General features: G+C 36.3%; 1 protein-coding gene across 1 annotated transcript in view; it reads right to left on the bottom strand.

Moving 5' to 3' along the window:
- Nucleotides 1-465: 465 nt before the first annotated feature.
- Nucleotides 466-26,355, bottom strand: part of LOC132103946 (nectin-2-like) — a 165,064-nt gene continuing 139,174 nt past the window's right edge. Inside the window, exons 7-10 of the mRNA XM_059509044.1 lie at nucleotides 8,347-8,482; nucleotides 8,087-8,144; nucleotides 5,860-5,961; nucleotides 466-1,467 (exon numbers count right to left, since the gene is read on the bottom strand). Of these exons, the coding sequence (XP_059365027.1) occupies nucleotides 1,264-1,467; nucleotides 5,860-5,961; nucleotides 8,087-8,144; nucleotides 8,347-8,482 (500 nt within the window). The 3' untranslated portion in view covers nucleotides 466-1,263. The remainder of the gene's footprint in view (nucleotides 1,468-5,859; nucleotides 5,962-8,086; nucleotides 8,145-8,346; nucleotides 8,483-26,355) is intronic.

Here is a 26,355-nt window from a genome sequence, read left to right as displayed (position 1 = left end):
CTGCACTAAAAGTTTTGTCCAATCAAATGCTCTCTAGAATGAGAATGCCCTATTTTTGACTATTTTTAAATGGATGGGATCTTTTATGTTTTTTTCACCTTCTAAAATTAAGTTTTAATTGGAAATGCCAACACAGAAAGAAAACTGTGCTCATCCAGAGATTTCATGAGATCTTTAACATTAATGTTTAGCTTCAGAAGGCAGAAAACAAAACTTGTCAAACCTCCCGTCACCTTCAACATCTCCATATGCATATTGTTCTTCTTATGGCCAGAAAAAGGGGAGTGAGAAAAGGTTACGACAGGCTTTTTTAAGAAAGCAACCAACCATGCCATGCAGATTATACAGTAACAAAATCCACACGGATCAAGAAGAAAAACATCAGCATACGACTTAAGTAATACCCGTTAAAAGAACGTTTCAGAAAGTGTACACTTTTTCATTTTGCACCCCATAATTTTCTTTTAAACATGTTAGACTGGCTATATATATATATCTTCCTTATATTATTTACATAACTTATTTGGTATTTTTCTAAAACAATGAATGCACCAAACAACCAAAGAAATGAAAATAAGAAAATAATGCATACATCTGTTTTTAGGTGATATAATTGATCAAAATGACATCAAATATAAAATATAAAAATACATTTTTGCTGTATGTAAAATACAGTGCATATACCACAAGACTTTTTCCCTCATCACAGAAGTTAACGCACGAAACTGATGAAAGCTAAAGCTTAGAAGAGCACTACACGCAAAAAAAAGAGATCGCAAAAAAATACAGATCAGAAACAGAAGCAACGTTTGACAGTATATGCAGTGTATTTTAAAATACTGAAAGTTAATTCTTATCTTTAGACCTTGTAGGAAAATTAAATGTTTTTCTGACTATGTTTGCTGTGAATGTTTTTCACGTTACCAGGAGTAAAATATACGTAACATAGCATCTCAATAGTGAATAATGACCATTTCTCATGGATTTGTTTTACCATTAACTGCGAATCAAAGTTTGCTTGACTAAAGTTCTATGAACTTCTTGTCTTACGTATCAAGATTCCAAAATCTGATCTGGACCATCCACAAAACCATGAGAATAGGTTCAAATGTCAGTTAGCCACATGTGAAAGGAACGTGACCGGGCTGGGGTGTTGTGGATGTGTTTGTGCCCGAGCCGTGGACTATAGTCAGCTGTGCTGTAACGGGGGTCCGCGGCTGGGCAGGACGGTGGCAGTGCAAATCACAGGCACGGCCTTCATCTTTAGACCAACATGGGTTTGGACACAAAACTTTCTTCACGGGCTACGTTAGTATAGTTAGCTTCGACATCATTCTGGTCAGCTGGTTTGTACGGTGGAAGGGTCTCATCAGTCGTGTCGTCTTTTTCGGGAGGGTGTCCTGAGCCGTCCCAGACAGCGGGGGTTCCGCCGTTAGCGGGAGGGCCGTTGTTGTCATCATCTAGATCCTGAAGCACACAAATGAAAGCATAAATTAAGGTACAGTGAAATTCAAAGATCTGAAAGTGTAATAATAATAAAGATAATAATATAATATATATATATATATATATATATATATATATATATATATATATATATATATGTGTGTGTGTGTCTCTTAAGTCGCTGGGGTATATTTTTAGCAATAGCCAAAATTACATTGTACGTGTCAAAACTATAGATTTTCTTTTATGCCAAAAATCATTAGGATATTAAGTATCGTTCATGTTCCATGAAGATATTTTGTGAATTTCCTTCTGTAAATATATCAAAACTTAATTTTTGATTAGTGATATGCATTGCTAAGAATTCATTTGGACAACTTCAAAGGCGATTTTCTCAATATTTAGATTTTTTTATTACACCCTTAAATTCCATATATATATATATATATATATATATATGTGTGTGTGTGTGTGTGTGTGTGTGTGTATGTATATATGTATATGTATATGTATACATATTTATGAATAATATAATATTAAACATAATTCATATTTATGAATAATGTTGCATTTGTTCAAATCTGTAAAGTGTAAAGTTATTTAAATGCACAATCCTTGGAAAATAATAATAATGACTGAAAAGAATAAACAAATACTTAATCAAAATACTAGCAAAATGATTTCAGACAGCTCCTCTGATCATAACAGCAGTTTTGTCACAACAAACGTCTGGTTCAGACAAATGTAACAAGCTGCACATACACACATTCACAATTCATTACAATCACTGAGGTGCTACTAATGCCAATTTAACAGTACCTCAATCGTTCATTAATCAGTATAATAGCTGGAGAACAGAAGCACACATTCTTATTTATTAGAGTTAATTGATATCGAATGAAGAATCAGCAGATAAAACGCTTTGATAGAACACTTCACCTCCTGACTCACAATGAGCAGAAATTTAATTTAAAAGTGTTAATATAGTGTGGTGGTTGTCTTGTGTGTGTGTGTGTGTGTGTATCGCTGTCTGAATGATGAAGCAAAAGTTGATTTCTAATTATGTGAGGCTAATGCTTTTTTTATTTATTTCTCAGTTATGAGGTGATGCCAGTTTCAGTCCTGGTAATTTCAACTTTTTATAGCAGTTGGACACAGAAAGGAAACTAAAAAGGGTTTTATTTTTCTTGTTGATGATCTTACAAAGAAAGTAATATCAATTGCACAGATCTAATAAAAGTTATTACAGCAAATTTCCCAGCCTTTAGCTTGGCTCCCAGGGATGCACACCATTCAGAATGAAAATGACTTGCCTATAAAATTACTTTATGTAAATTGTGAGGGGAATTTTGAATTTAATATAGAATTTTTTTTATAAAACATTTCATTTTACAGTATGAATTACCCATAAATATGTGATCAGACTATATAGGATAGGATTTTATATAGGATTTCTAATAAATAAATGAGTAAATAAATAAAATGTAATAAAAACAATATTAATATGACACTATTAAAATAAAAGCAAACATTTAAAATGTTTTAGAATGATAATGTTTTACAATTTTATAATTTTCATAAATACATTTATAATATTATAATATAGTATTATACCTAATTCATATTTGTAAACACAACTTTAATACTTTATAGTAATATTAAACATTACTCAATTCTTATAAATATAATAAAAATATTTATTGAATTTAAAATGTACACAATTAATATTTATAAACATATAAACAATAAAACATTAAGAATATTAAATATGACTATTTATGTTTGTAAATAATAAACTAAGTAAATAAATTTCACATTATTAAAACATAATATTATACATTAGCCATATGATAAATAATAATGAGCTTTTCATAAGTGGACCATGTTAGAAAATCACTATTTCCAGCAGAGTCTAGAAATATATGTCTGTATATATGTAAATATATGTCTGTACTGATATATTACTGATATAATTATACATCATGGAAACAATAAGCATGATTAATGAAATGAATGATGCACACAAGCACACAATTATTTATTTTTTTGTGCCTGTGTGTAATCTTTTATTAAAATAAAACACAATCACTAAATTATTCTTCCTGTCATTCCAGCTCAGCTTCCCATTGGGGTGTGGCCAACTCAATTTTAAATTCACTAATTAAATGGAGCCGATTCTTAAGTGCTGAATAATGCCTGGCTAAATCACCTAAAACAATAAATGCAGACACTTATTGAAAGCCCAAACCGAGTCCCCTGGGGATTTGATCACAAAGGTACGTGTCTTCATACACAGACCTGCTTTAGTAATTGGCTTTATGGTTATCATAGTTGATGAAATAACCAGCTCATCATATTAATCCACATAAAAGACCCCTTGGCAGTGTTAGCACATGCCACACATCACTATGAGTCACTAGCTTTTGCTGTTAGCATATGCATATAAGCCGCCTGCTGTCTTTAGTACCCATTGTGAGGTAAGTACACTGCTATACTATCTATACTGTGTGTGTGTATATACAGGTGCTTCTCAGTAAATTAGAATGTCGTGGAAAGGTTTATTTCAGTAATTCAACTTTGTGAAACAATTGTGAAACTCATGTATTAAATACATTCAGTGCACATAGACTGAAGTAGTTCAAGTCTTTTGTTCTTTTAATTGTGATGACTTTGGCTCACATTTAACAAAACCTCAGTCTATGTCAATGTGGCGAGTGAGGCGGGGCCGAGAGCCGTGGGAATGGAGCGAGGCCGGTGGAGTGATTGGAAATCAGCGACATCTGCGACACTCACCGGTCTCGAGTCCCTGGGAAGGGGATTGGGAGGATACAAAAGAGGAAAGACGACAGTGAAGTACGAGAGAGGACCAGGCCTGGAGTTTATTTTGTGTTTTGATTTTGTTTGTGCGCGACAGTCGTCCGCGATGGGACTCGACAGTCTCGTCCTTTACTGTCATCATCCTCTTTTGTATACTTCCAATCTTCTTCGTGGGACTCGAGACCGGTGAGTGTCACAGGTGTCGCTGATTTCCAATCACTCCACCGGCCTCGTTCCATTCCCACGTCTCTCGGCCCTGCCCCACTCGCCACAGTCAACAAATTAGAATATGGTGACATGCCAGTCAGCTATTCAACTCAAAACATCTGCAAAGGTTTCCTGAACCTTCAAAATGGTCTCTCAGTTTGGTTCACTAGGCTACACAATCATGGGGAAGACTGCTGATCTGACAGTTGTCCAAAAGACAATCACTGACACCCTTCACAAGGAGGGTAAGTCACAAACATTCATTGCCAAAGAAGCTGGCTGTTCACAGAGTGCTGTATCCAAGCATGTTAACAAAAAGTTGAGTGGAAGGAAAAAGCGTAGAAGAAAAAGATGCACAACCAACCGAGAGAACCACATCCTTATGAGGATTTTCAAGCAAAATCCATTCAAGAATTTGAGTGAACTTCACAAGGAATGGACTGAGGCTGGGGTAAAGGCATCAAGAGCCACCACACAACTGGCTACAGTTGTCGTATTCCTCTTGTTAAGCAACTCCTGAACCACAGACAATGTCAGAGGCTTCTAACCCGGGCTAAGGAGAAGAAGAACTGGACTGTTGCCCAGTGGACCAAAGTCCTCTTTTCAGATGAGAGCAAGTTTTGTATTTAATTTGGAAAACAAGGTCCTAGAGTCTGGAGGAAGGGTGGAGAAGCTCATAGCCCAAGTTACTTGAAGTCCAGTGTTAAGTTTCCACAGTCTGTGATGATTTGGGGTGCAATGTCATCTGCTGGTGTTGGTCCATTGTGTTTTTTGAAAACCAAAGTCACTGTACCCGTTTACCAAGGCATTTTGTAGCACTTCATGCTTCCTTCTGCTGACCAGCTTTTTGAAGATGCAGATTTCATTTTCCAGCAGGATTTGGCACCTGCCCACACTGCCAAAAGCACCAAAAGTTGGTTAAATGACCACCATGGTTGTTGTGCTTGACTGGTCAAAGAATCCTGGGCTTCAGACCACCTCAGCAGTGCCACAAACTGATCACCTCCATGCCACGCCGAATTGAGGCAGTCATTAAAGCAAAAGGAGCCCTTACCAAGTATTGAGTACATGTACAGTAAATGAACATACAGTACTTTCCAGAAGACCAAAATTTTTTTAATTGGTTTTATTAAGTATTCTAATTTGATGAGATAGTGAATTGGTGGGTTTTTGTAAAATGTGAGCCAAAATCATCACAATTAAAAGAACTAAAGACTTAAACTACTTTTCACACGAGTTTCACAATTTGAGTTGAATTACTGAAATAAATGAACTTCTCCCCGGCATTCAAATTTATTGAGAAGCACCTCTATATATCACAAAATGCTCTGAAAATGTAACTTAAATTGCCTTCTAATGTTAAAGTTTGGGAAGGGGGGGGGGTCTTACTGTAACGGGCTCTGCAGAGTTGGTTTCGTAGTAGTTTGTCTCATAGTTGCTGAGCGGCTGGGTTTCTGTGATGGTTGTGGTCTTGTCCTGTGGTTTATTCAGCTGTACACACAAACACATGAGATGATGACACTTTAGGAGCTGGTTGTGGATCAGAGGAACATTCCTTGCCTTGAAGGGAATTTTTGTCATCATTTATTTATCCTCATGTCATCTTTTTTTCTTCTGCAGAGCACAAAAGAAGGTATTTTGATGAAAAATGGGGAAAATATAAATAACATCAGACATTTATTGTTTGGGCAAAAAATAGAAAATATCTTATGTGCTCCACAGATGAAAGAAAGTCATAAAGGTTTGACGGAACGTGAGGTTGAGTAAAGGACAGAAATTTCATAAGTTTGAATCTTTTTCAGTCTCCTCTGCTCACCAAGGCTGTATTTATTTGATTAAAAATACAGTAAAAATAGCAATATTGTGAAATATTAAAATATTTTTAAATAAATATTTCCTATTTGAATATTTTATAAAATATAATTTATTCCTGTGATCAAAGGTGTATTTTCAGCATCATTACTCCAGTCTTCAGTGTCACATGATCTTACAGAAATTCTTCATTTCTTCACTGAAAAACATTATTCATTGAATTTACTGTGTTTGCAATCAATTTATTTTAGCTACATTTAAATCAACAAATTTAGTAGACTAACTTACATTTTTTTTATTAAATGTAGCTAAAATAAATTGTTTGCAATCACTTACCTAAAAAAAAAATTAGTATAATTTTTTTTCAATGTAAAATTACACTGAAAAATGTAATATTTTTTTTTTTTATAAAAATTACATAAAATTTCAAAAACATTAGTATAATTTTTTTTCAATGTAAAATTTGCTTGATTTGCTGCTGAAGAAACAAGTCTTATTATTATCAATGACGAAAATAGTTGTGTTTTTTAATATTTGTGTAAACATTGTTTTTTTTTTTAGGATTCTTGAAACAAAGAATAATTACAGTATAAATAGAAATCTTTTGTAACATTGCAAATGTCTTCTCTCACTTTTAATCCATTTAATGTGTCCTTACTGATTAAAAGTATTCATCTCTTTACAAAAAAAAAAAAAAAAAAAAAAAAAAAAAAAAAAGGCAAATCAAAAAGTTTTTAACAGGTAAAAGGCCATATTTAGAGTGAAATAACTTCAGATTTCTTACTGCAGCTGCTATTTTCAGCAAACATGAAGAGAGATCTCATAATCACATATTTCAGGGGTGCTGACAGCTGAATTAATCTGATTTTTAGGGCAGCCGAGATGAAAGATGCCTGTGATGTACATGTTAATTTGCCTGTGGTAGGACACACACACAAACACGTATGCACACACACATTTAGCTCCACCCACACATTCTACATTAAGCTTCAATCGATACACATTACACATGGACTAGAAATCCATTGGGGTCTCCCCGCGCAGGTTTGAATCCTGCCGACTACGCTGTATGCTGAAGGCCATGAGGCAAAGCATCCATGTAAGGGAAGTCGTGGCCTAATGGTTAGAGAGTCGGACTCCCAATCGAAAGGTTGTGAGTTCGAGTCCCGGGCCGGCAGGAATTGTGGGTGGGGGGAGTGCATGTACAGTTCTCTCTCCACCCTCAATACCACAACTTAGGTGCCCTTGAGCAAGGCATCGAACCCCCAACTGCTCCCCGGGCGCCGCAGCATAAAAGGCTGCCCACTGCTCCGGGTGTGTGCTCACAGTGTGTGTGTGTGTGTGTGTTCACTGCTCTGTGTGTGTGCGCTTCGGATGGGTTAAATGCAGAGCACAAATTCTGAGTATGGGTCACCATACTTGGCTGAATGTCACTTCACTCACTCACTCATTACCCCAATGTTAACCCCTTCTTTCTCGACTGTGGCCCGAGGGCAGTCCAGTACCAACTGAGCGAATGGATAATAATCATTAACCAGAGAAAAATGCAATTCTGAGCCATTCATATTTCCTCCCCAGCCCATTACTAAGCTTGTGCTTCAAAGATCTAAATCAAAACATCTATTTCATGGTGGTTTATGCATGTGTCTTTACACCAGCTGCGTTTTAATTGCGGTGTGTAGCCAAGAGAATTGTAAGTAATCTCGACATTGTATAATTAAGAAAGCTCAATACGTCAGAGTTGAAAGAGAATGTCAGATGTGACTGTTGAGAGGTGACTGATGGAGAAAAGAAGTCCGCTCACCATTTCTGTCGAGCTTCCAGATTTCATCGGAGGAGGCGGCTTGTGTTTGGGGGGGCCTCTGGAAAGTAGATACAACGGGATGTTTAGCTATAATGTGGTGCGCATGCATGCCATACTGTGAACACACTGATTAAGATGCATTGAGAATGAAAGAGACAAAAATAGCTTGGATGTTCTAGCCAGGAAAGAAAGAGAGAGCAAAAAATGGATGTTTGAAATGAATGTGTGATTGTGTTTGTTGGGTGTGCATTCACACTCACTCTCCGTTCTCCATGCTCTGCCGCCGTTTGTGGTACATGGCCACACCAGCGCCGATCAAACACAGGATGATTATGATGCCAATGATGCCCCCGACAACTGGCCCTGCGTTGCTGGCTTGTGCTGGTAAAGGTTGATCTGAAACAAGCAAGACAGACATAAAATCCTCTTTGTAGGTTTTCTGTTCTCAGAAAGTACAAACCACTCATGTGACCAGATAAATGGAAATAAAGACTTGTGCTAAGTTGTATTTACCACCGATCTTTGTTTAGTCAATCGATCTATCCAGCTAAATTCTGAGGAGAATCAGATATCAGTGTTCGTATCAGGGCTGTGAACCATTCAGAACTAAATTGAGGAGTGAATTCAGGAAATGGATTTGTATCATGGTAACAAAATTTATTCAAAATTCAATGCAAGGATGCAGAATTAAAATAAACAGATTTTTTTAACCCTAGAAAAACAAAGTTTGTACAGACAGACAAAAAAGATAGATAGATGGATAAATGGATAGATGGATGCCACATAGCCACATACTGTATATAAATTTGTATTTAGTTTGCTTTTTTTTGATTAACTTCTGTGGAAGGGTGGAAGAACACCTCACTTTCAAGAATGCATTACTTGTGTTGAATTATCATTCCTGTCATTTCAAATCAACGTCCTGTGGAATGTGGCAAATTCAATTAAAATTCCAAATGATGAGTTGCAATTCTGAATGTTCCACATCCCTGGTCTAGATGTAGGTCAGATGACCACAAACCAGATACAAGCTGCACTACATTTAAAACCAAATTTGAACTAGGCTCAAATTGGCTGTGAAAAGAGATATTTATCTGTTTTTTTTCCCTGTTCCAATACCATTGTGATGTCCACCATTAGCGCTTCGAATCAGTAAACCCTCTTGAGAACTAATACACCACGACTCCTTATCTTTCCCTTTGCGGTTAGACTTTTAAAGCTGGAGTGATGAGGTTCTTTGTAGTGCAGCTCAGTTTGATGAGGTATTCACAGGCAAAGCTTGCTAAGACTTGCTGCTGGGGTGGGTATGCTAAAATTAGTAAGTCCCACTGCTCTCAGAGCGACTGATGATACAGAAGGGGAGAGACAGATGAGTGAGGTGGAAAGAGATAGGCGAGTGGGAATGCCTTCACCAAACCTTTTTATTGAAACTTTGTGCATTGTCGTGCCAATAAAACGCTCTTAAAATGAGGTATGACGATTGGGAGTGATAAGAAAGGACAAGAAGATTGAGTGTGTTTGGATGGAAATGCCAGTGCAGTACTGCTGCTGTCCACCAGGGCTGTACATTCCTAAAAAATGTTTGATCTGCAAAGTCACAATGGTGATCTTTCTGTGAATTTCAGCTTATTTCGGAGGGATCAGACTAACTCTGTTTCCAGTGCTTGTAAAGAAACAGATGTGCTCATCGCACGCACACTCTTCAACACATGCATTTCTAAAATAAAACAGATTCTTGATGAAACCGGGCAGTGAGCCACAGTAATGCATGAAAGCTCTCACACAGAGAGCGATATTGGACACTCCAGTATTTCAACAGCAGCATTGAGTTAGAGAGATCAGATTAACAAAAGAAAAAAGAAAAAAGAAAAAAAAACTCTATTTGATAAAAGCTGATAGCCACACAGCATGAGACCGTTTTTGCCAGTGCTGCACACTGTTCCTCGAGTCATCTGCTCACATCTTGAACTAGCTACTATAGTCTCGCATGTTTCCATTATTGGTTGGTTCTTACATTAGCAGTGCATTTACTTGGCCTGGGTAAATTTCCACCGAAGCTGCTTATTTTGGGTCATAGCTCGTGCTGTGTGGCTTGTTTGTTTGTTGGGTAGTGTTTCTCAACAAATGACTTGCAATTAAATGAGAAACATTGAGGGCAAGAAGAGAAAATGAAAATCCATGCAATTTTATTAGAACGAGACTCCAGGAAGACAAGACAAAAACAAATAATGAAAAAAAGTGCAGGAAACTAATTTCTGGTGGAACTGCTAATTTTGAGTTTAGCTCATGTTGCTGTGATTATTTGGTTGCAGTAAAGTCTCTAAACAATCAACTTGCAATTTAATGTGAAATATTTCATCCATATTGCAATTTAATGTTTTTGCTGTGCTACATTTTTTTTTTAAAACAACTTAAAGCATTTTAACTATGAAATGCTGGACAAGAAGCAATTTCAGAAATCCCTGAACATATCGCGTTAAACTTAAAAATAAATAAATGAATTCAATGATAGAGAGAACAACAGAGAGACAGACAGGGGTGCGTTTCACAAAAGCAGCGTTAGCTAACTATGGTCGCAAGTTCCATTGAACTAAATTGGTAATGCGACCATACAGTAGTTGCTTATGGGAAACACACCCCAGACACAACAAACAAACAATAGATAGACAGACAGACCGACCGACTCTAAGATAATAGACAGATAGAGTAATAGAACGATAGATAGATGAGTGTTGAGTGCCAGGGAAGATGCTTGTAACTGCTGATTTTGAGTCGTATCTCCAGCTGCTTTATTTACTTTGTCTCTAATAAGCGTCTTGTAATTAAAGCGGGAACTGTGAGGGCGGGGGAGGAGCTTCAGAAATCCTTGACTGAATAATCCCTATTACAATTTAATAAGAATGAGGACTCTAGAAAAAAAAGCAGACTGCCACCAACAGATTACTGCTGAAAGCACTGCTCCTGCTGATGTGCTCACGTCTGTTTGAGAGGAACTTCTTAAAAGTCACTGAGTGCATCATCCATAACGCAATTTTATTAGAGCAAAGTCTGAGGAAAACAAACTAGACCGTGACCTGCAATAAACCACAATTTCTTGTGAATCCATTATTATAAAAAAGAAGGAATGTCAGCGAGGGAGATGAAGAATAAAGCGAGGCGATGGAATGACAAAAAGAAAGAAGATCTGGACATTTTTTTACAAGTCTGTCGATTTCCAGGACGAACAGGATGAGAACGAACACAATCAACTAATCTGCCATTTCTCTTCCTACTTTTCTCTTAATATTAACAGCTTTCTGTTTCTGCTTCACAGGCTTTTTCCTTGCGATGTCACTCAAGGATAGCGACCCCTGCTTGTGTAGGACGAAATAAAACACACACACAAGTGTAAGAGGTGGGTGGATGTTTTGGAGGGACTGACAAAAGACTCATTGTTGAAATAATAATAATTATCAGCAGCAGCTTGACTTCTGATTCATCCCATTATCGCCCATATTCTTTCAGCATTCCACCACTATACTTAGCCACCAGACTTAGAAAGAGAGAGTCAGAGAGAGAGAGAGAGAGAGGTTGTGCTGTGCTGAGCTGCCTTTGAAAGCTTTATAAAGATCATGATAATTGAGATGTGCAGTCTGAAATCTGTCCACATGCAGAAAAACAGCCCTGTTCAGTCCACTGGCCGCTTCGTAATGCCATAAAGAGGATTACACGCACACACACACACACAAATACGCACACACACACACACATGCACATACACACGCACACAATGTTCTTGCTAACCCCTGTTGCTGTTTTGGTGACCTGCTAGATTTCTTCTCTTTACGCCAATCCAATTTGCACACTCATCTGCGATTTGTTCCCGCTCTTAGAGATAACGTTTTGATTGGCTGTGGACTTTGTGACTGGATTTGCCTAACAGCTATTACAAACTGCTGTTTAAAAGCAAATAGTGGAATAAAATACCAAGGCTGCATTTATTTGATTAAAAATACGGTAAAAACTTTAACACTTCACAGTAAGTTGTCAATAGTTAATGCATAAACTAACATTACACTGTACATCTGTGACAACATTTATTAGTCTTAAAATAAAACCGATCATGTTAGTTTTACAGATACAACTTTTGATTTTAATAATGTGTTAGTATGCTGAAATTAAAATTTAGATTTGATATATTTTTACTGGTAACTAATATTAATAAATAGAACATTATTGTAAAGTGTTACTATAAAAACAGTAATATTGTGAAATATTATTGTATTTTATATAGAAGGGTTATTTTAGTATACCTATTATACATTTTACTAATATTTATAATACATTTTAATTATAATTTTGTGTTTTCAGTTTCATTTTAAAGTTTCAGTATTTTTGTGTTTTTGATGTCATTTTTATTTACTTTTTTTAAATATGTCAATACAGTCATTAGTTTTTATTTCAGTTTAGTTTTAGTAGGACATTAAATGAAAATGAGAAATATTGCCTTGACAAACAGCTGAAATAAAATAAGTTTGTGGTAATACTTTATTTTAAGGACTAATTCTCACTATTAACCAGTTTCTTATTAGCATGCATATTACTAGCATATTGATTTTTTATAAGTACTAATAAAGCACACATAAATGCCTTATTCTGCATGACCATATTTTAGATCCCTTAATCCGACCCCATACCTAAACATAACAACTACCTTACTAATTATTAATAAGCAGCAAATTAGGAGTTTGTAAGGGAAAAGTCTTAGTAAATATGTGTTCCCTATTCCAAAGTGTTACCAAGTTTGTTTTTTAATCCAATGTAATTTTAAATATTTTAATGCATCCTTTGCTGAATACCAGTATTAATTTCACTCAAAACAAATCTTACTGACCCCAAACTTTTAATTAGTATTAAAAATGGCTAAACACTTTGTAAAAAATAATAAAACAAATAAATAAAAAAAATTAAATATTGATTTCCATTCCAACCTTTATTTGAAATGACATACATCCTTTGTTAAAAAAAAAAAAAAAAAAAAAAAAATTATTTAGTTTGGAAACCTAATTAATGTCTTAAACCTTTTCTTTTTCGTCAAAAACAGACGTTGTCTCACAAGGTTCAAGGATTTCAGAAGATCAGAACCCTATACACTAGACTTCTTTTGTTCTTCTCAGTTGTCCTTGTGCAAGTCAAGGATTTTCAGGTGAGCTCCTGATATCTAGCATGCAACTAACATTGGGTAGAAAGAATTTATCATGTTTAAATGATCATTTTCTGGTTTGGGCATTAATACAACAAATTAAGGCACATTTAGTTTCGGAAACAGCATGTTGTTTCAAATCACACTTACTATTTCGCATTCAATATAAATACACTAAAATAGTTTCAAAGTAAAAAACACGAAGTGAATTTGGTCATCACAGCATTATAATGTAGGCTATTCATTTTGAGATTTCATAAAGATTACATTCAACCTTCTACGGTCATTTCTTATAGGAATGTTACGAAACTTAAGGTTTTGGCACTTATTGAATACAATAAATAAATAAATGCAAATGATTCGAAAAGGTTAAATGGTCCTGAAAAAAGTAGATTTGGAACACAACTTTATATTCATGGTTTTAGAGTATTGTAAAATATGTATTTCATAAAATTTCAATTTGAAAATAATATTTTTCTGCAATATTCATATAAATAAACTTTTATGGCATATTTTAACTTCACTTTCATAAATTTTTTTCTCCCAGTCTATGTGTTTATAAATGCAAATATATAGCAGTCTTTGCTTATCTTCCAAGGAGATCATCATATTTGCGCAAATTTGACATCTAAAAGTAAAACCCTCAGGTGTTGTCACAGTGTCTTCATCAACGGTTCATTTGAAAGAGTTTTCAGACTGATTTAACATAATATTGTATCTGGTTTTGTCTGTGTTTGTTTGGGTCCGTCTCAGCAGTGGATCTCACTAGTTGGTGTCTTACCTCCCTGATGGAGGGGTTACCTGGATACTGCATGCATAAATAATTGAGCCTGAGACAAGCGAGTAAGTGTGTGAGCTTGTTTGACAGCCCTCTTTTTTTTTGCCATGAATTAATAAAACAAACCATCCTTGACTTTCGCTTAGGTTCTCCTCTCGTATCTGATGGGCTCTCTGTAGGAGAAGCCAGTGCTACTTCATGGCATTATTATTTATGCTGTTCTTGCTTGATAGATGATAAAGAATACAAAAATCCATAGACTTACAGATGGAGCCAGCAGAGCCATTTCTAGGAACTAGTGCTCTCACGATTTTCATTTCAGTATATTTATATTTCACAAAATTATGTTTTTTAACCTTTTTTTTACCAAATGAATGCAGCCTTGATGAGCAGATATATAATTGTTTAAATGTTACTGTATCTGAAGTGTGTGCTGGTGTTTGTAAGTGTAGCTGGCGACTAAAGCAGCAGATCTGATTATGCTCTGCTGAGTTTATAAAATAAAGCAACAGCCACCCTGAGAGCAGAAGACACATGTTAGCATCACAAGTGTTGAGAAAGCGTCAAAACAAGACGTTCAGTGCCTTGAGGTGTTTTCTCTATTGACAGTGTGAGTGTACAGTGCTGTCTGGAGTAAGTGCTGTGTGTGTTTGTCTCCAGACATCGTTCCGAGTCTAAGCTAATCTTCTCGGATCCTGACCGCACACATTTAAACTGTCTGTGGATCACGGAGAAAGACAGCGAGACGTCTGTCGGTGGGCCTGTGTTTCTTGCTGCTGTTAAGAGTTTGAGCTGTGTGACAAATCAAATATTGAAAATGTTTCTAGCAATAGTAAATGAAGCAACATCGCAAATATTATGACAACTTTAATGCAACCATTAAGTTTGCTGACGAGTGTTGAATCTTCTTCTCCAATGTCCTACTGTACAGACATGAATTTACTTTTACTCCCACTTCAGCCTGAGGTTTATTCATTACATTTGCTATAAATAGAACTTCTTATATTAAAAACAATTAAGCCCTGTTCATATTTAAAAAGTAACGCCAAAGTAACACAAAAGTAAAGTAACACATTAGCGAAAACAGGCCATTTTAAGTTTTTGACCACCTACTGGCATAATGCAGAAAGACTCACTGTAAAAATGTATATATTAATTTTCATATTGATATAAGGATGACAAATATATACACACACACACACACACATAAATATATATGTGTGTGTGTGTATAAACTACTGTATATTGCACAGTTTATCTCTCAACTCAAACTCCCCTCTATGCCGTGTCAAGAGTCTCTCTTTCTCTCTCTGCCATCTTCCACCCTTCTCTTTGTCTCTCTCTCTCTTTCTGCAGGAGAACAATCTGCTCTCTGTCAGTCTGTGTTTCACTCTCTCTCCTGATGAGTGTCAGTGCAGCGCAGCAGGGTCTTCATTTCTTCCCATCACTCATTCTCTAACTGACATGCATATATATCTGGCCTTCGCGCCGCAATATCCTTGAAATCCCTCAATTATTCATTCCTCAACATATGCTTCCCTTTAATGTACATCACGCGCTGGATACTCTCTGTATATTTGATCACGTGTGATGGGTTATTCTGACCCTGCACTCTTGTCGAATACCTCTTGAGTCGATTGTAGTGTATTATGTAGAACCCATCTCAATATCTGCACACTTTGAACATCACTGTGCTATTTTATTCTTAACCACTGGAATTGAGAAGACAAGAGCATACCCGGGGTCGACAATTTGTGTGAAATGACTGTTTTCTGTAAACTCAACTATTCATGAGGTGCTCTGCTCCGCCCTTCTTACTGCATCTTGTTCTTCATTTGCACTGTCACTATATAACATTCATCCAATGCCTCTCTTTCTAATGTAGAGTGTTGGTTTTGTTCTTGTTTTTTTTTTATTACGGCTACATGAAATTGCTTGTCAGGATTTTTTTTATGCATTGCAAAGGGAGAGTAATATGTGGCCTTTAAATACATTATTAAATTATTTTAATGCATTAATTATGCCTTGTAATGCACTTTATAATGCATTTTATGATGGCAAAAATAATTGTAACGACAGTTATAATACTTAGTTATAATGTTACCTTTAGAAATGATAATGCATTAAAATTTATGAGAGGCCACAAATTGCAGATGTAACAAGGAATGCATTATAATGCATTTTAAAGGAATAATTTATAGAAGCAGATTAGTCTCAAATATAATTCACGCAAAAAACACGATTCACACATGCGTAGACAATTTCACATGCATGAAACCTAATTCACGTACACACAAAAAAAATTCACGTGCGTGAAAAAAAATATATTCACAAAAAGCAATTCACATGCGCAAAATAAAATTATATATTTATAAAATACGTTTCACAAATGCAAAAAACAATTTGTAGATATACAACTGTGCATAAAAACCTTTGAATGTTTAAAATGTACGAGTGTCTGAATGTACGAATCGTCATTTACTACGAATCCACTCGGATTTGTGTGTGTGTGTTTTTGAGACTTTCCTGGCAGAGCTCTCTTCCCACGTGGGTCTGTCTTACTCTTTAGCCAATCAGATGCGAGCTTACCATTCAACCAATCATATCATAAGCCACTGAGTGCATTCAAGGAGCACGATTCTGCGCACCTTCAGCGCAATATGGATTAATTAGAACGGAAATTAAGCCTTTACATCAGTAATCCAGCGTGGTGAATGAAGAACGGGAAGCACGGGTAAGAGTTTAGTTTATTTCATAAAAGTCTGAGTTTACACATTTTATAGTTTACACATTCAATCAAGACAGTTTTTCTAGTTAGAAAACTAGTTAGAAAAAAATACAGTTGTAACAGGACAGTTACAGTAATTATAAATTAAACTGCAATCAGGATAGTAAAAAGAAAGACCTGTAAAGACAAAAGTAACATTTTGAGAGTTGTGAAATTATAATTCGAAATAATCTTGTTTTATAAATTGATGTCTGTTAGGTCAGTGTGTACTTTCTTACAGTAATACATTTTAAAACATGTAGCCTAGTCATTGTTAACCACTACGTTTAAGCAATGTAGTTCGATCAAGATAAACAACATCACATATTTAGAAACGTTGTTTAATTTGTAAATATATTGTATGTACATTGTAATGCATCTTTCTCTTCTTATAATTTAGGAATATCTAAAGCAGTATATTCTTCAGCGACTTCACGATCGTTTAGTTCAGGGATTCCCAAAGTGTGGTGCGCGAGAGGAAAAATGTAATGGTGGTCTGTTTTTTTTTTTAAATGGGATTTTTCCATACAATAAAAAAACATGAACAGTAAACATTTCCTTTGTAATCGCTTTTATTTAAAAAAAAAAAAAAACTATAATTTATTAGTTTTCGATGGAAACGTAGAAGACAGATGCTGTCTTCAACGCACTGTTCTTCTTTTATGTACTGCAGGCTAATATTCGTGCCAACTCGTTTCATTCATTCCATAATATATATTATAAATATGCTTAACTGGCTGAAATCAGAGAAACTGTCAAGTCGGACATCTTATGATAAAGTTGTTAGTCAGGAGGAGAGGGGCCAAGAGAGAGTGAGGATTTGGAGGCAACAGAGACGAGAATAGAGAAAGAAAATGAGCAAATAAAAAATCTGGAGGAAATCTCTCTCTCGCTGCAGGCTGAGCGACTTTTGCGCTGCACTCGAAAAGTTCCAGATGCATCCTCTTTTATTTTATTTTATGTTTGAGCCTTTGCTCTTTGCAACTTAATTATGTTGTGGATCGTGTGTAGGTTATTTATTGTCGCACTTGAAAAGTTTCAGATTGATCCTCGTTTTTATTTATTTTATCTATTTCGGAGCTTATTCTCTTTGTGATGTGGATCGTTTGTAACTTCATTGCAATTTAATTCAATGTACTGTCGTTCTAATTTCCATAACCGTTATGTTATGCAGCGGTTCCCAAACTTTTTTTCCTGTGCTCCCCCTTCTATGTCCCAACCGGGTTGGCGCACCCCCAATCCCCACTTAAAAAAAAACGCAACAAAGCTGTCTTTTATCGCCATATAAAGAGTCATGAACAAAGAACATCAACAAAGTTTCAATATAATGCAACAAAGCACAAGCTTCCACATTTAAGAGGACGAGTGACAGACACAGGCTCAGTAACAGAAAGCACGGTTATTACCATGCCGCGTAAAAGAAACAATAGGCTAGGGCTATTAAATGACCATGGAGCTAGCAGCAGCGTCATCTCAACCCGCGGCCCGTCACCAATTCAAATGCGTCCCACCATGCTGAACACAATTAATTTTTTTCTTCAGTTTTACAATTATTATTATTTTTTACATTAATTTAAACATTTACTTAAGAAATATAAGCTATAGCCTAATGTTTTTTTATGTTAAATTATTTTGTGTTTCATATATTATTTTCAGACATGATCAGACCTACTCACATAACATTACGCATTTAACGAACACATACAAGCGCCCACTTTAGCAGAATTCAATCAACAGCCATTAGTTCGGTAAAATTGAGCATCATAATGGACAAATTTGTTTTTAAGGGAGAAAAAAAAGAAATGTGAAAAATGCCAGCGAATGAACATTTATAAAAAATAATAGTCGCAGTATCAGTAGTGAAGGAGAGTGCTGGATTTTCGGTTTGCCCCGCATTTTACTTGAAGTTCAGGCAAATGGGAACACCATATATTACATAGCAATCATCCTTAATTGAAGAAATGTGGCAAAACATCTCTGGAGAGAACCTTATATTATTAAATTCGAATGTGCTTTCCATATTTGGATCAACATAGGCTACATTTGTGAATGCACATTTTCTGCAATGTCGCGTCAAGTCATGCTCCCGTGCGCGTCTTACAGACTGCATCTTAAGCCATATGTTAAACTTTCCGCGTCCGCGGGGAGACCGTTATGAACCGCTAGGTAGGCGTGACGTAATCATCGTCATGGGAGAGTGTGTGCGGAGGCTTTGAGAGGATGAACGCGTACCTCACATTTTTTTTATGACCGCGCGGACAGGTGCGCGTGGTCAGTACACTTCAAAAGCACAATTGCACATGTGGAGGCAGTGTGAAGAAGCCCATTGCTACTCGAACCTGTGCAATCCACTTGCACTTGGACTTGGACCATAGTGCGGCCCAGTGGAAAAAAAGGTTGAGAACGAGAATCACTATAACATATATAGTTACAAATTAAACAACGTTTCTAAATATGTGATGTTGTTTATCTTGATCGAACTACATTGCTTAAACGTAGTGGTTAACAATGACTAGGCTACATGTTTTAAAATGTATTACTGTAAGAAAGTACACACTGACCTAACAGACATCAATTTATAAAACAAGATTATTTCGAATTATAATTTCACAACTCTCAAAATGTTACTTTTGTCTTTACAGGTCTTTCTTTTTACTATCCTGATTGCGGTTTAATTTATAATTACTGTAACTGTCCTGTTACAACTGTATTTTTTTCTAACTAGTTTTCTAACTAGAAAAACTGTCTTGATTGAATGTGTAAACGATAAAATGTGTAAACTCAGACTTTTATGAAATAAACTAAACTCTTACCCGTGCTTCCCGTTCTTCATTCACCACGCTGGATTACTGATGTAAAGGCTTAATTTCCGTTCTAATTAATCCATATTGCGCTAAAGGTGCGCAGAATCGTGCTCCTTGAATGCACTCAGTGGCTTATGATATGATTGGTTGAATGGTAAGCTCGCATCTGATTGGCTAAAGAGTAAGACAGACCCACGTGGGAAGAGAGCTCTGCCAGGAAAGTCTCAAAAACACACACACACAAATTCGAGTGGATTCGTAGTAAATGACGATTCGTACATTCAGACACTCGTACATTTTAAACATTCAAAGGTTTTTGTGCACAGTTGTATATCTACAAATTGTTTTTTGCATTTGTGAAACATATTTTATAAATATATAATTTTATTTTGCGCATGTGAATTGCTTTTTGTGAATATATTTTTTTTTTCACGCACGTGAATTTTTTTTGTGTGTACGTGAATTAGGTTTCATGCATGTGAAATTGTCTACGCATGTGTGAATCGTGTTTTTTGCGTGAATTATATTTGAGACTAATCTGCTTCCATAATAATTCACTCCAAAATGAAAATGTATTCACCCTCAGTGAACATACTTAGATCTAGATTTAGATGGATCCTATGCAATGAATGGGTGCCGTCAGAATGAGAGTCTAAATAGCTGATAAAAACACAAGTAATCCACACCACGTGACATATTTGATGACCTGAGGGTGAGTAAACTTTCAGCAACTTTTCATTTTTGGATGGACTATTCTTTTAGCTTACACTTATTTACAAAATGTATAATGCATTTCAACAAACATTATGGATTCCTTTATAATGCATTACACAGGTTTTACATAAAATCTTGCCAAATATAATTCACAAATCTGTTGTTGATGTCAAATGTTTTTGCATCCAATCAGACTTTACTTGACAGATGCTAGACAAATTTGAAAGCATAAAATATAGTTAAAATACAGTCTTGAAGCATGACCACTGCTAATCAATTTACTTTTGTGAGTACACTAGCATATAGATGAGCTCAAAGCTAATGCTTTAATATCTCTCCCCACTCACCTCTGCTCCATTTCTCTATCCATTCATCCTATTGTTTTGGTCTTGTCACCTCAGAAATAATAACAAAAGCAAGGCTGCCACCCATCGTCTCCTCTCTGAGCCCAACATGCACACGGTGCAATGGTGCACCACAACAAATGGCAAAGCTTGATTGTTTTAATGTGCTTAAACTCCCACGGCACAGGCTGTGCCATGTTTTTCAATCTTTTTCTATTCCCCTCATTTTCTTGCTCTCTCTCTCTCTGTGGAGCTCAGCTGCACATAATAAATTCATCTGCTTTCAGTATCTGGATCTGCAACAGAGCCACAGCCGCCCCACGCCGACTGAGCAATACACAAAATGGTTGCCCATCTCTTGTTCTTGTTCTCTCTCCATCCACAAAATCTCCAAAATAAAGGGTTTTCTATGTTCCTCTTTTTAGGAATCATGTGTTGGCTCATTCTGCGAAGCGGGTGCATTATGAAGCGCTACACACCGCAGCATCACACTCCTGCCAGCTGTTCATTTAGCCTTCTTTTGTGTTTCTCTGCAGTATGTGTTTGCTGGGGCAAACTGATCTCAAGACAGAAACAACTGCTGCAACAGTCTCATCTCTGAAATGTGCTTGTGTACTGTGTGGTAAAACAGTTGGATAAATATCAGCAATGTATTGAGTTAATATAATAATAATATATACATGTGTGTGTTTTATAGGTTTAACAAAACTCGTTCAGTACCCCATGGAGCCGGTTTAATTAGCCCCTAGAGTACACAAACACATCACCCCGCTGTAGTGAAGCACAAGCACATAGATGGAATTCAAACTAAAGCACCAGAAAAGAAATGATTTTTAAAGTCAAAATGGCATTCACAACCCATTTTACTCCTGTAATGTGTCGTATTTCCACATAAAACGTAATATTCAATGGAGAAAAAAAAAAGATTGGATTTGATTCTGGAATTGATTGCATCATGAAAAGTGAATAAAGTCAGAGCTGAACGTGAGTCTGTAGTGGATTGTGGAAAACTACTACCCTCCATATTATATTATACATCACATCTTAAAATTGCGCTCTGTTGCATAGTTGCATGGGGTTACAAACCAGCCTGTCAATCATCCTGTCACAGTTAACATCCTCACATTTGAATTAAATTTACACTACTTAAACAATTCTGAAACAAATGCTTCAAATGTTGTGGGCAATATTAGTTGTTAAAGTGTGGACCAATCCACCATTCGTAGTAGACCATTCGCGGACTTCTGGCATACTCAACATTCAACATTCTATACTATGCTTTTGGACATTATAATTTTACATACTATGGATTGCATGCACTGCATGTTTTTATCTGGCTTTCCAGTACAAATATCTAAACATTTTAAAATCAAGAGATAATTACTTAAGAAACAATTGGATGGAAGAATGTTTTAAAATTAAGCAAATTTATGTTTAACACAAGAAACAATACCATCATCAGAAAAATGTTGTTTTCCCATTGAATTAAGTTTATTTTTCTGACCCCGTTGGCATATATTTTTTCTTGTTTTAAACGTTATATCTCTTTATATGACTTTATATCTCAAGTCATTTTTCTTCTCTTGCATCCTGATATAAAAATGTTTAGATATTTGTACTGGAAAACAAGACAAAAATGCAGTGTGCACATTGGATAAAGGGCATGTCTCATTTCTTTCTCAAATTTGTTGTGGTTATTAATGCTAACCAATTTTCTTCAGTTACTGTTTTAAAAGCTGACAAGATTTTAGCCGACAGTTACTTACCGCATTACCTACAACAGTGGTTCCCAACCTTTTTCAGCTTGCGGCCCACACAACCAAACACATATGTTTGCGTGGCCCAGTCCAAAAAAATTAACTGACCCCGCTATTGTTGGGTTAATAACTTAGTACTCAGAAGCTAGATTGTTAACTGTCTTTATTGAATGAACTTGCAATGAACAGAAAATAACTTGTGTATTGCACCGCTTGGCATAACTGCTGTTGTTCTGTAGCATACGCAGCAAAAATAACTAAGATAAATTGGCGGTTTATTCTTAAACCAATCAGCGACCTCAAATAGTGGAAGCATAGTTACAGTTTAATATTTTTTTTGTTATTTAATTATATATATATGAAATTATGTTATTATGTTATGACTTTTTTACATATATGAACAACATTATTATTTGTTTTAATAGTAATTTGCGGCCCACCTGCAATACCATCGCCCACAGGTTGAAAACCACTGACCTACAACAATGGCTGAACAGCTATTTAGCTATTAGTTAATATACTAATACATGCACTCTTAATGGCCTTAACCATTAAGAAAAGCCCTTTCAGAAGCAAGCCATTATATTTTGGAGGAAAGACAAAACACATTTTCTTCTTCAAAATAAACTACACTAAGAACCCATGCATAAAAAGATTAGAAAAGTGTAGCAGGAAACTAAAAAAGGGCAATTTTGATTACATGCTGATTTAAAACATGGAAATGGTTGTTATACCATTTAGTTCAAAGGTGAAGTGAGTTTTCGCTGTTAAAATACTTTCTCCTTTCCTAGTATGCTTTATCTTTCATTGCTCCTTGTTCTGCTCTGTCAGTATTCATCAATATGTTTATCTTTTCATCTCCTTCTTGTTGTGGGAAGACAAGAACTTGTTTTGTTGCTGGGTCAAAGGTTGAGGTGAGGCCAGATACAGCTCCACTGAACCAAGTAGCGATTTCACAATGCACCACTACACACACACACACACGTACATCAATCCATACGTCTATCAGTAAACAGCTCTCGACTATGACTTTCCAGCTCTTTTCTTCCTTCCTTTAGCACAACGAAACAGAACTCAGGAGGGAGCGAAACAGAAAGACCGACAGAAACCGAGTGGAGGGACATTGGGGAAAGCCTGAAGCACACTTAACCTCTATTACGAGCTGGTGTATGCGCTCCAGCACTGTAGCATACAGTGGTAAAGCCACGGGCGATGCAGAGAAGCGGGCGCACGGGGACACGACCACTCGCACACACATCTCAATTTAATGGAGAGCCCGGTGGCGATGGCACGGGCAACATACTTCACTCATTTGGCCTTATCATCTTATCTTATCTAGAGGAGTTCCCACGAGGCTTCCCGTCAAAAAGCATCAAGAAAGAGAGAAATAAATAATAACAGTGGCAAGACGGAGAGAAAAACCTCATCTTTATCTCTCTGCACATATTTCTCCTCACCGAGATCAAAGGCTCCCCAGATGCAAGCCGAATGTTTTCTTACATATTTTCTTTCTTGTTACTAGCTAACTCAATAACAGAAAAAAAATGTTTCATTAATATTCATTTCATTCAATCTGAGGCTCCATTCCGCGACTATAAGAAAATCCACCATATGGTAGAGTGTGAAAAGACTTGTTTTTCCCTATTGTGAGAAAACGTGTTTAGGGAATGCTCACGAATGATTTTAGGAGCCTGGATCCAAACCAATCAGAAAACATGCGATGTGAAAGGAGATACGGAGCGCAAGTGCACAATGAAGCCCAAGCGTGAAGATGGCCTTGCTCTTTATGTGAGAGAATTACATTTTTATCTCAAGTTAATATTAAGGTCTTTAAAAAAACTAATTCTGGCAGTTCTCATACAGAAGCGAGGCATCAGCGTTAAATGACCTCTAGCGGTTCAAGGCTGTAGGGTTTAAAGCTAAATATGTAAAAGGCGAGCTTCAAAGTTTACAAGTGAACGCAGAGAGTGTAACGTGAAGTGAAGATCTTCAAATGCGTTTGGGAGAAGCTCTGCTGCTACTAGATTTGCACTGCAAAGAATAAGGAGACATTGTGACAGTTATCAAGTAAAAATGATGAGGAATCAACCCTGGTCATCAAACTAGCTGCTAATTAAACTGCAGTGCTTTAATGCGAGTTCTGCTAGTAGAAATGTCTGAAAGAAAGCAAGTGTGAATTTTTATAGAAGTTGCACCTTATGGAAACATGTCTGCAGAAAGTTTTGACTGTCTAGTGATAGATGAAACTTATTTGGGCCAAAAAGGCCTGTGTAGACAGAAACAGACAGTACTGACTGGCATAAAATAACCAACAGTGTTTTGTTTCATTATGCATGACATACAAGGAATGGGGTAAATCAGAAATCAGTAGAACTACAATAACTAACCAGTGGGGAAAACCCAGTCAATGGCACAACAGAAATAGCTCGAAGCAGATTCACCAGAGGAATTGTACATTTTTGTTGAAATTCAACTGGCGAACCTGCATTTGCTCACCAATGAGGGGAAATCAATGTGTATATAATATAATCGTAAATGATAAATATTGCACACCCCTAATGTATATCCATCCATCAGTCCATCAGTATATGCATCTATCCATCCAATAAATCTTTAAGGTGTTTCAAGTGTTTAACAGTAGAGCTATATGCATTTCACCAAATAAAATTCAATTTAATTCTACTTGTCTCCAAATTTAAATTTGCATTTCTCCTTCTGTTTGCTACCAAAATACATATTTAGTTTGAATTCAGGAGTGGAAATGGAATTCAACATGCTTTCTCAGTCAGTATATGTAACATGCACAACAATATGTTTAAACCTAAGCATCACACACATAGGTGCTTGTGGAATGCTTTATTTCAAAACCAGCTTCTGGCTAATAAATGGCTGTTGGTAGTTACTAACACCAAATTGGTTAATTTGAAAGTTGTCAATTGATACAGAAGTCTTAAATTGGCCACACATTGATTTATAATTGATCACAAATGTTGCTTTAAGTTGACCGCCCCTCCTTTACCTCGCTGAAGCCAGAACTTACTGTGCCCAGAGCTGTCGCCAGAAAACAAGAGGCTAACCAGCTGCTACATAAAAAGGTTCACAATACAAGTCCTTCCCACTCACTCGCTTTCACACAAACACATTCACTCAGAATGGACAGCATCACAAATGGACATCCCACTCAGCACTCCACTGAGTGCTAGCGGCCCTATTAGTGTCATTAGCCGCTAATACAACATACATTATGTTGAGATGATGGACACAGGACACCAACCTTACTGCTCCTGAGAGTAAACATTCAAGGCCCATTAACCACTGATCAGACTGCATTAAGAGAAGCAGGTTTGCATCGTAACGCAAGACGATTTAGAAGCCAGAGTCTCGTTTTAGTCAAGTGCTTGGCCCCCACAGGACCGTTCCTAAATACATTTGAAGGAAAAGGAGGAAGAGGGGCATAATCTCTTAATTGTCTTCTTTACTGTTCAGGGGTCTAAAAGCTATCTGGAGAGTCTTTTCTACTAAATGGCATTAGAAATGTAAAAGTGTTCCTCTCTCCGTGTTTGTAGAGCTGTTGTCTTTTTTGTTTGCTGCTGCTGCACAGAGCACAAGCAAGTCATAAACAGCACATTGATATTAATAGCAGCTAATTATATATTTGATGTGCAGTCAGGCACATGAGTACAGCTACAGCCTCTGCAAACACTAATCAACATCTTTAGTTTTGCACACCAGCGCATTGATATTTCACAGACATACCTGTCTGAAATGTGTTTTCCTCTGGAAGATTTACTGTTTGCAAATCTAGTGTTTTCTCATTGTGTTGCTTAAATGTTCTCTGTCGGGTGTTAGAGCAACCTTTTGCAGTTTTGGTGATTCTAATTCGTAATGTTTGTATTGTTTAGATGCCTGGCAGATCTTTGTAC

This window comes from Carassius carassius, chromosome 25 (assembly GCF_963082965.1).
Source record: "Carassius carassius chromosome 25, fCarCar2.1, whole genome shotgun sequence".
Classification (NCBI taxonomy): domain Eukaryota; kingdom Metazoa; phylum Chordata; class Actinopteri; order Cypriniformes; family Cyprinidae; genus Carassius; species Carassius carassius.
This window is presented reverse-complemented; position numbering and strand designations above follow the sequence as displayed.